Genomic DNA, 13,182 nt, shown 5'->3' on the forward strand with positions numbered 1-13,182 from the left:
CTCGGCCATGTGAGGACACAGCAATAAGACTACCATATGTGAACCAGGAAACAGGCTCTCGCTAGACACCAAATCTGATCTTGGACTTCCCAGCCTCCAAACTCTGAGAAATAAATTTCTGTTGTTTATAAATCACCCATTCTGTGGTATCTATACTAATGAAAGGGTAATATGCTAATTAGGGTGGACATCTTCTAGACGACCTTGAGGACTCCTGGACTGTGAGAGGAGAAAGGCCGGGCTGAAGGACCCCTCCGCTCACCCCTCCCCCCGTGCATGAATTTTCGTGCACCGGGCCACTTGTGTAAGATAAAATAAAACAGATGCTCAAAGCACTTCTGTAGATGACACAGAAAATGTGAGCTTGCACCATAACCAGATCACTACAGGCAACAGCTAAGCACACAAAATACAGGCATAAATAATACACTACCCATTATGAACAAATTCTATTCAAGCTTCATGTTACATTTAATGGCTGAAAACTAAACAGCACCTAGCAAAAGAAAATGTGCTTAAATATATGCTTTCATGTGAATGGAAAAGGTTCACCCTGCAAACCCTCAGCAATACTGACTATAGAAACACCACCAGTCTCATTTAAGAGGATTCTGTCTGCCTTGGTTGGCTTGGTTGACAACTCACTGCAGGTTGATTACATTTATACTGCTTCTCAACAGAAGCAAAGTTCATAGTTTTGCATGTGATAGCATCTTATCAAGCTGTAAGCAATCTGGAAACATAATTTGCATTTATCATGTCTGCTTGCTTCTGGCAGCACAGGAAGGCCTGCTTTCTCAAATGCACAGCTGTGCTCAATGAGCACTTTCCAACTTACACATGGGAATATATTAGCTCTCTAGAATGTTTTTTAAGAAGAGCCGACTTTCTTAATAAAATCTTAATGGCTATGATATATTCTGAGTCATGAAAGGTTGCTTGAAAGCTATTAAATAAATCATTTCATAATTATATTAATTTTAAGTACATTTTATTTTGAATAAGTCAAAGAATATATCTAAGCAAATTTACTTATTTATTTTTAAAATATATTTTATTGATTTTTTACAAAGAGGAAGGGAGGACAGAGAGTTAGAAACATCGATGAGAGAGAAACATCAATCAGCTGCCTCATGCACACCCCCTACTGGGGATGTGTCCACAAACACAGTATATGCCCTTGACCAGAATCGAACCTGGGACTCTTGAGTCCACAGGCTGATGCTCTATCCACTGAGCCAAACTGGTTAGGGCTCTAAGCAAATTTGCAATGTGGAGGTCAGCCTTGACAATATGGATCTTTATTTTTTTAAAATGAACCATTCAAAGCCTCTGGCCACAGTACAATTGTAAATAATTTTAGGCTTTCTAACAATATATTTAAATTTTCTTATAAAAGCAAACTCTTGTTTCCTTAAAATATGTTATCTAGTAAGATATTGAACTAGAAAACAGATCATTGAACAAATGACAACTAAAAAACAAATTTTCAGTAGAAAATGTTTTTCCACAGACCCAAGAAGATAAAAAAATTATGCCTGGGACTAAAAAAAACCAGAATGCTAGGGACCCAAAGATGAAAAACACACAATGCATCTAATTTAAGAACCATAAGCTCACAATAATGCAAGAGAAAAAAATCCACACAAAAACTTATAAATAAATGCAGGGTATATAATTAAATTTTAAAAATAAAAATAAAAAGTGGGTACAAAAGGACATAAACATTTTGTGAATACTGTAACCACTATGTAAATATTGTATAAACCTTCACATTTTGTTTACCTCTTTTGGAAGGTTTACGGTATTGGTGATATTTTTATTTTCACATTTTTTTTTATTGATTTCAGAGGAGGGAGTTAGAAACATCAGTGGTGAGAGAGACTCCTTGGTTGGCTGCTTCCTGCACGCCCCCTACTGGGGATCAAGCCAGCAACCCGCTCATGAGTCCTTAACTGGAATCAAACCCAGAACCCTTCAGCAGGCCGATGCTCTATCCACCAAGTCAAACCAGCTAGGGCACAGTATTGGTTTTTAATCTTAAATTATTTATGAAGAAATTTATCTCCTTCTGAAATGGTAAGTCAAGTAGCATTTCAAGTTTTTTCCATCCTAGATACAGTTGCTGGAATAGAAAAGTCTTAATCACTGATTTAACCTTCCCATGCTCTAACATAGATTTTTAAATTTAAGCATTTTTCCTTCTACAGAAATCAATTATTGGTAATACATTGTTATTCTTCCTTAGCAAATCAAAGAAGCATTTAATCACACATTGTAATATCAAAGAAAACATGATATAATTTAATAAAATTATTTATAGGCTATTTCAGGACAATCCATTGACCTTCATTTTCACAAAAAGACAAACAAACAAACAAAAAACAAAACAAAACAAGTTTTTATTAGTCTATTCTCTAAAAAAAGGAGAAAGGTGGTTATAGAGGTCAACTGAGAAACTAGTTGTCCGTCACCTGCTAGGATGTAACTCATGAATTGTTGTCTCCTTCTAATTCCTGCATTTTGTCAGACTGATTGCTTTCTTTGCCCTCTTGATATGTACGAAGCTGTTCCATGAAGCCAGCATTTGGACATATGGAAGGCCTTGCATTTTTCACCAGAGAAAAAGCAGTGGTAAATGAGATTTCTTCAGAATTCATCAGGAAGCCTATTACAATTGCAGCTGCCCTGGAAACCCCTGCATTGCAATGGACTAGAACCACTCCATCCTGCAATAAAAATCAAACAAAACTCTTCATTATTAACTTAAGGAAGGTTATTAAATCAATACTACATTCTTATACTATTAAAAATTATTTTAAAAAACCTAGAGGCCCAGTGCTCACTGAAAGGAAATTAATTAGAAGGTGGCCAGCGGGGCAGGACTGGGTGAGACAGGCTGGACATACCCTGGAGCCAACCTTGAGTGGTCCCTCCCCCACCAGCTGCACCTATGGCGGTGCTAGGGTGTGAAGGGCATCTGTGAAGGAAGTGAGGTCCCTCTGGCAGGTGGGGTCCCTCAGCCTGTCCTGTGGGGATGGGGCTGAAACCCACAGTCGGACATTCCCCAAGGGGTCCCAGAGCTCAAGAGGGCACTTCGCAAAATTGCTGTCACTCGGCAGCTCCTGTGTTGAGCGTCTGCCCCCTGGTGGTCAGTGCACATCATACCTATTGGCCAGTTGGCCAGTGAGCCAGTCACTTAGCCTTTTATATATATAGATATTCATCCTATCAATTTATTCAATTATCAAAATACAATGCATTGTAAGGAAAGAATGGAAAAACTAATCAATCGGTCGACCAACACCTCCTCTTCCCAAATGCTAGGATTGAAGTGCTTTGATGAGGTCTTTGGAATTCTGAAACAGCATCCTTTGTTAAACTGAAATAATCCAGTAAAGTACACAAAAAAGCCTAATGAAGAAAACATAATCATAACTAAACAGGAAGCCCGAGATATTCCATGTACACATAGTATTCCAATAAAGATAGTGACATTAATTTGGAAATCTCTGTGTAAAATGATCAGCAAGGAAAACAATTTTCTATCTTTAGATAAATTCTGGAGGGAAGTCTAGTGATTGGGGCGGGATTGAGGTGTAGGAGGATATAGGGGGGGATAAATGGTGATGGAAACTTTTTTTTTAAATAAGCTAAATTTATGATGTAGTAAAATGACACAAATAGCTCATGACAATGTGAAGTAAAAAAGGTAACTAGACACCAGCATGAGGTCAATAAACGAATAAAGTTTCAGGTAACCTGAAAATGATACTTTGCAAGTGAAAAGAGACACAGTGTTAAGACCAATGCTGATGGGGGTAATATTGCATTAATAATGAATGTGATAGATCTGATGGAACGCCACTGATACAGGTTGGCTTGTTTCAGGCTTTTAAAAAGTTAATGTTCTGAATGGAATGTAGTGAACTGTGGGACACACTACAGAACTAAACATTTTAGTTACTTAATTTCCTGATTCTTTTTTTGGTAAAAGATTCAAACAGAGGAAGGGGGATAAAAAACAAAACTTAGAACTAAAACCTTTCTACCCAAAGCATACATTAGCAATACTATGTTTATAGCTCATTGACTTATTTTACTTTTGCAAGGCAGTTTTCTCAGTTTCATAAATCTGTTACAAAATTCCTTTCCTAGATCTGTTGTAACAAATTTGCAAGTGCATGTCATTTCAAGAAATCCAAGTGATCCACAACAAAATTAGTTATATTGTATTTTGAAAATCCTCATATCTAAAAGACAATTTAAATTGTTTTTCTTATTCTATATAATAAAAGGCTAATATGCAAATCTACCAAACTGCAGGACTGGTCGCTATGATGCACACTGACACCAGGGGGCAGATGCTCAATGCAGGAGCTGCCCCCTGGTGGTCAGTGCGCTCCCATAGGAGGAGCACTGCTCAGCCAGAAGCTGGGCTCACAGGCTGGTGAGTGCAGAAGCAGTGGCAGGAGCCTCTCCCACCTCCGTGGCAGCGCTAAAGATGTCCGACTGATGGCGTAGGCCCGATACCCAAGGGCTTCTGGACTGCGAGAGGGCACAGGCCAGGCTGAGGAACTCCCCAGCCCCCAGTGCATGAATTTCGTACACCGGACCTCTAGTATATATATATATATTTTAGTCATTTCCGGATATTAACTTTTTGTACAAGAAAAGCAAAACACAAATAGTCATTATACACATATGAAACTTTTGTCACTTTGTACAGTAGTTCATTTTGATGAGATTGAAGATATTTTAAAATCATAGAATAATATCTGATGAAAACTTTCAAATGAACTTTTTTAAAAATATGTTTTTATTGATATGAGTGGGGGGAAGGAAGGGAGAAGAGGGAGGAAGGAATGGAGAAAAGCAGAAAGGAGATCATTAGACAAAATTCAATTAAACTGGGTCTAATGTTAACTGTCATTAATAATCAGGTGTTCCTGGAGAGTTAACTTTTTTTCTGTAAGCGCTTCTACATTCCCATCTACTCATCTCACATAAAGTTTGTAAGAATTACATGCTGATTATAAATCATGTCATTTCAGTTTAATTATGGGTAATGACCAAAGCAGAAGCCCAGCCTGTCAGCATGTTGACTTGGATCCAGGACTAAGATCGAATATTATACAATCAGCTGGTCTTCTACTATAGTCTGAGACCCAATGAACAGCTTCTTATCAGCATTTTCATACAATCTCAGAAAAGCAATACCCATTCAGTCCTCAGAGCACCCTAAAATTCTATTGTAAAAATGCACAGATTCACAATCCCTACTGTGGCCACAAAAATAAATGCTTATTAATTTTCATAAATATATTAACAGAACTAGAGCTATCTTTATCCTGCAGTCCACCTGATTTGCTTACAAACTGATCAGTTGGAAGGTGAGTGATAAACTGTTAGAGGAAATCTAAGTACATATGTACACAGGCATAGGAAGAGGAGAAATTAATTTTAAAAATTAATATATCACTGAGAAAAGAGCAATTAGAGAACTAAATAGTTGTAGGAATGCATGAAATATTGGAGAGATTTCATAATGGTTCTTTACCTATTTACTACAAAAAGAATAAAAAGCTAAGTAATGGACCCATATTTTAAAAATTCTGCTTTTGAAGAACTTTGGATCAAAACAAAACTTACCTTCATTTTTGTTTGTTCAATAAATTCAAAACATTCTGGAAAATAAGACAGGATATTGGTTTCAGGCAGATCCAGTATAGAAATGCTCTTATATATAAAGTCACTGAGGAAAACATTTTCAACTCCATATGCAACATTGAGAATATGAGTCACCTAAAAAAAAAAAAAAAAAAAAAAAAAAATATGAGTCACCTTAAAGATAAAAAAAAAAAAAAAGATGATTTAAAAAAAATTCTCATGAAGTAGGTTAATTACAAAGAGGCTGGGATGTTGAGATCTGCAACAAGAATACACAATTTAAGCATGATGTGTACGTAAATAATATCTCCTCAAGAAAGCCTGATTTGATGCTTCCTCCCTCACCCAGGCGCTATTTCTATGTATTTCCATAGCACTCTCTACTTTTCCTATGATACCCTTACTCCTTAGTGATTGTTTGTCTCCTTCATTGTATTAGAAACTCCACCAGGAGTTTAACTTACTCACTATTATTATTATTTTAAATTTAAATTCTTTATATTTAAAGTATTGCATGAGTCTCCTATTTCCCCCCTTGACCTCTCCCCCACCACCCCATCCCTAAATATATTCTTATTGATTTCAGAGAGGAAGGGAGAGAGAAAAAAAAACATCAATGATAAGAGAGAATCATTGATAGGCTGACTCTTGCAAGCTCCCCCATCCCCCTTCGGATTGAGCCCGTAACACAGGCATGTGCCCTTGACCAGAATCAAACTCAGCACTCTTCAGTCCACAGGCCAACTCTCTATCCACTGAGCCAAACTGGCAAGGGCACTTATTCACTATTATAAGTAAGCATTGTGAATGAGCAGTGACCTTGGCACAGAAAGTACTTAAAATATTTAATAAGTTAATGGATGTCCATATAAAAAGCTTAAGGGAAGTGTGTCAGCAGCACAAACTTCCCTTTTGATAATTATTTCCTCTTTGTAAGCACACGGTTCTCCAGTGTGGATGCATATTAGAATCACCTGGTGAGCTTTTGAAACTATCAAACCCAAAGGCTCTGGTGAGTTAGTGTGGGTGAAACATGGGATGGCTATGAAATATTTTCTTTCAAATGATGCACATAAGCAACCTCCTACTCCACGTATGCATTCAAGCCCTTTCCTAGAGCTCACCAAGCATATGGAAGGAGCCATGGAAAGTCCTTTAAGAGAATCCAAAGGCTACATAGACAAGAAAAACAAGTCACTGTTTCTTGTCATAACATGTCAAGAAACATTGTATTATTTCTTAGCATATGTCTTAGTTTAAAAAATATATTTTTATTGATGTTAGAGAGGAAGGGAGAGGAAGAGAGAGAGAGAAATATCAATGATAAGCCCTAACCAGTTTGGCTCAGTGGACAGAGCATCGGCATTGAGACTGAAAGGTTCCAGGTTCGATTCTGGTCAAGGGCAAGTACCTTGGTTGTGGGCACATCCCCAGTAGGGAGTGTGCAGGAGGCAGCTGATCGATGTTTCTCATCGATGTTTCTAACTCTCTATCCCTCTCTCTTCCTCTCTGTAAAAAACTAATAAAATATTTTAAAAAAGAAATATCAATGATGAGAATCATTGATTAGCTGCCTCCTGCAAGCTCCCTACTGGGAAACTGAACCTGAAACCCAGGTACGTGCCCTGACCAAGAATCAAACCATGACTTCCTTGTTCATGGGTTGATGCTCAACTACTGAGCAACACTGGCCAGACAAGAGCAACAATTTTTAATGGAAGCTGGAACAAAGTGATTTGAAAGAAACCCTGCCTCTCACCCATGAAATAAGTGAGTGCTAGGCCCCTTTCTATGTTCAGGAGATATAGAAATGAGCAAGGAGTAAGATCCTTGCTCTTAAAATAAGATTTTGAGATGAGAATAAATTCTCTGAAAGAGTTCAATGAGGCAATGCGGCGAGTTGGGAGGCAGCAACATGGGTCAGGGTAGGGCTTTCTGAAGGTATTACTTTTCAACTGAGACCTTATGACACAGTAGGCCATACTTAGATCAGGGCAAGGGGACTGCAAGTTCAGTAATCTATTCCTTCTGGTCCCATAACACTTTGTTCTCCAATAGCTCTTCACACCTTGGCTTTGTATTATTATCCTCAGTAAACATATTTTCCTCTTTTTATACATGGTGCCAGGAAACTTTTTTTTACCTTGTGCTTTTTCAGTGTATCCAGATCATGAGCAGCATCTTGTGACCCTATAAGAAATAAGTCATATCACCTTGAATATGAAAATAATCATCCTGACTTTTTTCCAATTTTTGCAACAATTCTGTTATTTATTTATTTTAAAAACAACAACTTGGGAGGACCTTATTCCAATTTTCTGAGAGACAATTTTATGATAGCTTATAAAAATATTCATCTTGTGCCGAAACCGGTTTGGTTCAGTGGATAGAGTGTCGGCCTGTGGACTGAAAGGTCCCGGGTTCGATTCCGGTCAAGGGCATATACCGTGGTTGCGGGCACATTCCCAGTAGGGGTTGTACAAGAGGCAGCTGATCGATAATTCTCTCTCATCGATGTTTCTAACTCTCTATCCCTCTCTCTTCCTCTCTGTAGAAAATCAATAAAATATATTAAATAAATATTTATATTTATATTTATATTTATATTTATATTTATATTTATATTTATATTTATATTTATCTTGTGCATGTATACTCTTGGACTGTGATTTCCCACTTCTAGAAATTTGTCCTAAAAGTTCTGGATGTTATAAAGATCAGCTATCAGGATGTTTATCACAGTATTGTTTGTGATACCACAAAAATAGAACAACCAACCCAATAATAGGTTGTTTTTAATCTAGGTGTTTTTTGTTTTGTTTTTTTAAAAAAAGCCCAATAATAGGAATTAGGTTAAATAAAAGATGGTTCAATTATGTAGTGAAATATATACCGATATTAGATAGGGCATGGAAATATATTTCCAATATATTAGGTAATAAAAGCAGGTTACAATATACCATCATCCATTTTTGTATAATAATAACAAAAATGTGTATGCTTAAAATGGGACTGGAAGTATATAGAACAAAATGTTAAAAGTAGGATTATAGGTGATTCTTTTCCTTCTTTTTGTCATTTGTATTTTTTACAAAAATATTTGTTTTGAAATTTTTAAAAATAAAAAGAATATATTTAAAAAGACTTGTACCGGCTGGTTTGGGAGCACCAAGTAGATTAAAGCAAGCACTGTGGTCTATAGAATTCCACCCACATTCTGTGCATCGCTAGAGCTGTACCTTTTACAGTTTCTTCCTGTCAAAGTTTGCTTCCCAGATCTCCCACACTTGGAGAATGATTCTAGTTAGTAAGCAAATTCTTGCAAGTGAATAACTAGTTAAAGTGGGGGGAAAAATACAATGAAAAAATAGGATATTTATTAATCAAGTATTTTGCTTTCCTGAATTAGATTTTATTTCCATAAACAATGTTTTTCTTGCCTTACCTATTTGGGAAATCTGCCAACTTCTCTGACATGGTTTTAGGTAGCTGAAAGGCCAATAAGTGGGCTGGTTGGTCAATATTCTCTTGATAATACAAAGCTCACAGGCTCCTCACTGAGCTTTATTTTGCTTAAAAGTTAGCCTATCAAAATATTAACATTTGTTAAAGCCGAATGGTAGATACACAATTGCCTGTTACAGTATTGTCTGAAATTTTCTATGCATTTGAAATACTCCATAATTAAAAAAATTCTAAGCTCTCTATCAGAAGTCCTTACCATCTCCAGAGAGGGGAAACGGGATCAAAAAAAATTATTTGAAAAAAAATAAGTTGAAATGTGATGGTTTAACATGTATTCATTTTTTAAATAATAATTCTACTTTGACAAGTCCTTACAAAAAAGGAAAAAAGAAAAAAGAAACATACAATAGAAATTCTTTCCTATTTTCACCCTAAACGGTCATTATTATATTTATCAAAACTGGATACTTTGATCATTTCCATCACACACACACACACCCTCCCTCCTCCCCACACACACCAAAAGGAACAGGTCTATTATACTTCAGAGTTGTCTGCCATATTTTGAAAGTGACTTTCAGAATATGAGTATGTTGATACGAATTTAGTATTCTTTTTTAAAATATTTTTTTTTATTGATTTCAGAGAGAAAGTGAATGTGGGTGAGATGAAAACATCAATGATGAGAAAGAATCATTGATTGGCTGCCCTCTGCATGCCCCACATTGGGGATGGAGCCTGCAACCTGGGCATAGGCCCTGATTGGGACCAAACCAGTGACTCTTCAGTGCCCGACTAACTGAGCCACACCAGCTAGGACAACACTTTCTTCATTTACGAATGTAGTTCAACTGAAGCAAAGTCCTTATTGGAAAAATATAATCTGCAAAGCCTAGGACAAAAATTCTCACTAACATCTTTTAGCAACCTGTCAGATAGTGCAAGGGCCTATATGAGATTTTTGAAAGGTAGATGCTTGTTTGAATTCATGAACTAACTGAAAAAGACAGATTACACTTTTAAAGACAGAATATATTTTAAACTTATATTTTAGAAAGACAGATTATATTTTATATAAATATGTGTATTACATTTAGTTCTTCATTGTCTTTGTTCTCCACCAAAAACAAAAAAATTAATTGGCAGGTAGTGCTGGGTTGGAGTTGGGTAGTTTTGAAGAGGTGAAAGAAGCTGTTGGAGGCAACCTAGAAACAACCCCCATCTCCAGCAAGAAACCTAGTCTGGTCCGAAACAACCCCTGCATCATTCATGTGGAAGAACTTTAGATGGAACCACCCAAGGTCCCTCAGGAATAGGCACTTGTAACTAAGCAGAAGGTCCCTCTTCCTCTCAGAAGAAAGGAGGCTGTGCCCCATGAAAAGATCCCATTTCCTGGTCCAGAGAGGGGACCAAATAGGGACCCGTTTCACAAGCCCCCCAAAACTCTCCAGGGTCCTGGGAAGGATCCCAATGCCAATATGAGAACGCTACCTTGATCAACTCACTTTGGATACGTCTAGATAAAAAGTAATAATAAGCAAAATTTAAAATTCTCCAGTAATTTCAAACCATTATTACTACAGTAGGAGCCAAATAACTGAAAAATGTGCCTGGATATATATCCTTTCCTAGGTGTGCAAGTCCTGGGTGAAGTCTCCAGACTAGCTAGATAAACCCACTTTATTTTTCACTACTGCAGAAACTACTTGGAGGTATTTATTTGGTGAATTTAAAGATAGCTCATGTAACAATTCATATAATACACAACACAATCATAAATCATATGTATACTGCAATTGGTTTCAAAAATCTTTCACAGACACAACACAAAAACCCTTTTACAATAACCTCAGAACAATCCTGTGAGAGAAGCAGATTCTGTTACTTCAGCTTTACCAGAGAGGAAAGATGACTTGCTCTAGCTCATCTAGTTAAGCTAGAGGCACAGAGGAGCCGAAAACCTGGACTCCCTGAGGGAGTCCATTTGTTCACAAAGAGCAGGAGTCAATCAGACTTGAGCTTGATGTCCAGTTATTAAATACTGGTGTTTTAACCTTGTGCAAATTACTTTACTTATCTTAATCCAGTTCTCATCTGAAAAATGGAGCTGATGATCACTACTTCAGAGTTTTTAAAAGGAGTGAGATGCTGTATTTGGCTATTTCTGACTCCCAGCCCACTGCTTTCACTCAAGAACGGCGTGGCTGCATAAATACTGACAAATTATTCATCTTTCCAATTCTTAATTTCTCTACTCATAAATGAAAAATAATTCAAACTAACTTGAAAAAATTGTTTACTATTTTTTTTAAGACTACTGTACCATAGTCTTGCCAAGCTACAAGTTTATACATTTATAACTGTGCTTTGTTTGCTATTCGTGGACTAATCTTTGGATAGAAAAATCAGCATTTTCCATAATACAGAAAGTCATAAAACCATCAGACTCATAGCTATAAAATAAAGCCCACCTTTTCCTTAACATACTATAATGGACAGATGTGGTCACAGGAAGCATGCCTTCCTTACGGTTTTTAACAGCAGAACAGGCAAACAAGCACTTGACTATTTCAAGTACTATTCTATAATTTTAAATTGAAACGAAGTTTTTCCTAATAAAAGCATTATTTTTCATTTGATTTTTAAAAACCATATTCTTTTATAATAACCCCCCCCCCCACACACACACACACATATTAATGTGTTATTCTCCAGAGTTTAGGGAGAAAAACAGGAAGAAACTTTTCCTAAAATTCAAATACCAGGTGCTCTGTGCTACTAAAACCTATACTTTCTATGGGGGCAGAAACTTGTCTAGCTGATGGAAGTCCCGTGTCCCAAAAAGGGGAACATTTTAACTTCTTCGGCAGGACAGCAGGTAATACAAACTATTAATAGATTAAGATAAGCAATAAAATAATACGATCAGAGGACTCAGTGACAAATCGATATACTCACCCACGAGCAACCATGGCTTAATAACGCCAACTTGCAGGTCCAAGCTAAGATCCTGCACATAACCACAACCACCCCCACTGCTCGGCTCTACTTCTTCCACAACATGAATTCTGGCATCTTTCCAGGTTTCTATAATTTTCTTCCCAGTTAGCGTTGTCACCCTGGTGCATTGCTTCCTGAGATTATTCCGGGAGAATGCTTTAATTTCCTGGCTAAGGGAGTGCATTACATGAGCAGTGACTGGGAACAAATACAGGCAAACCCAGCCAGCACAGAGCAGGGCTGAACTGCTCGGCCCTCAGAGCTCAGGTAACAAGTGGAGGCCCAGGAGCGCACAGCCCTCCCGGTCACAATAGCAGCAACACCCGGGAGACAGGGACTTCCGGCTCCTCCCCTACCCCGCCCCTGCGTCTCAATGTAAGACAAACTCTGATTGGCCCTTGAGAAGCGGGCGCCGATTGGACGCCCTTGGGCCAATGGGAAGCCTGCGTTTTCCTTGCAGGTTCAAGGAATCCGCTAGTGTTTCCTCCCTGCTGCTGTTTAAGTCCAGCTTTATTTTCACGCAGAATGGTGAAATAGAAGACTTAATTGGAGAGAGGGCTGGTATTTCGAGCTCTGTCTAGTTGGGCGGATGTCACTTGTAGTGAGTGATATGGGTTGGCCTGGGTATTGCTCCCGCTTTGTATTGTAGTGCAAACCTCCCTGCTTAGCAGCCTTTCCTGTCCGCCTGCTTTTAGTCTAACGCAGGGGGCTACAGCAGACATTCGAAGGTATTTCTCACTTTCCTACTTGCTCTTGTTGCTGTTATTGCCTAGAGGAACGTTTACTAGATTAAGAACTATTTGTAAAAAGGAGATATATGTACTACTATATGTAATACTTTAAATATATATATGTGTGTGTGTGTATGTATGTATGTATATATACACACACACACACACACTATTTGTGAAATGGCAATTTAATTCTGCAAAGGTATTTTTCTTTAAAGTTTTTAAATTGTTTCTATATACAGATTGACAAGAACTTAAACATGTATTTTCTGACTTCCCTTCTACGTTTTCAACCATCAGTATAACTGCCGAAGGG

At 37.5% G+C, this 13,182-nt stretch overlaps 1 protein-coding gene across 2 annotated transcripts; it reads right to left on the reverse strand.

Moving 5' to 3' along the window:
* Positions 1–2,386: 2,386 nt before the first annotated feature.
* DUSP19 (dual specificity phosphatase 19) lies at positions 2,387–12,488 on the reverse strand. 2 transcript variants are annotated; one of them, XM_036421495.2, is made up of 4 exons: positions 12,094–12,483; positions 7,814–7,860; positions 5,653–5,805; positions 2,387–2,729 (listed from the first exon to the last, which is right to left on the reverse strand). In XM_036421495.2, the coding sequence occupies exons 1-4, from the start codon at positions 12,317–12,319 to the stop codon at positions 2,490–2,492; spliced, it is 666 nt and encodes a 221-aa protein (XP_036277388.1). In that variant the 5' UTR covers positions 12,320–12,483; the 3' UTR covers positions 2,387–2,489. The 2 variants fall into 2 exon arrangements, with proteins under 2 accessions (XP_036277388.1, XP_036277389.1); XM_036421496.2 differs by having other exon boundaries at positions 2,593–2,729; positions 5,653–5,687; positions 12,094–12,488.
* Between the last annotated feature and the right edge of the window lie 694 nt (positions 12,489–13,182).

The sequence above is a fragment of the Pipistrellus kuhlii genome, unplaced genomic scaffold, assembly GCF_014108245.1.
Source record: "Pipistrellus kuhlii isolate mPipKuh1 unplaced genomic scaffold, mPipKuh1.p scaffold_m20_p_7, whole genome shotgun sequence".
Taxonomy (NCBI): Eukaryota; Metazoa; Chordata; class Mammalia; order Chiroptera; family Vespertilionidae; genus Pipistrellus; species Pipistrellus kuhlii.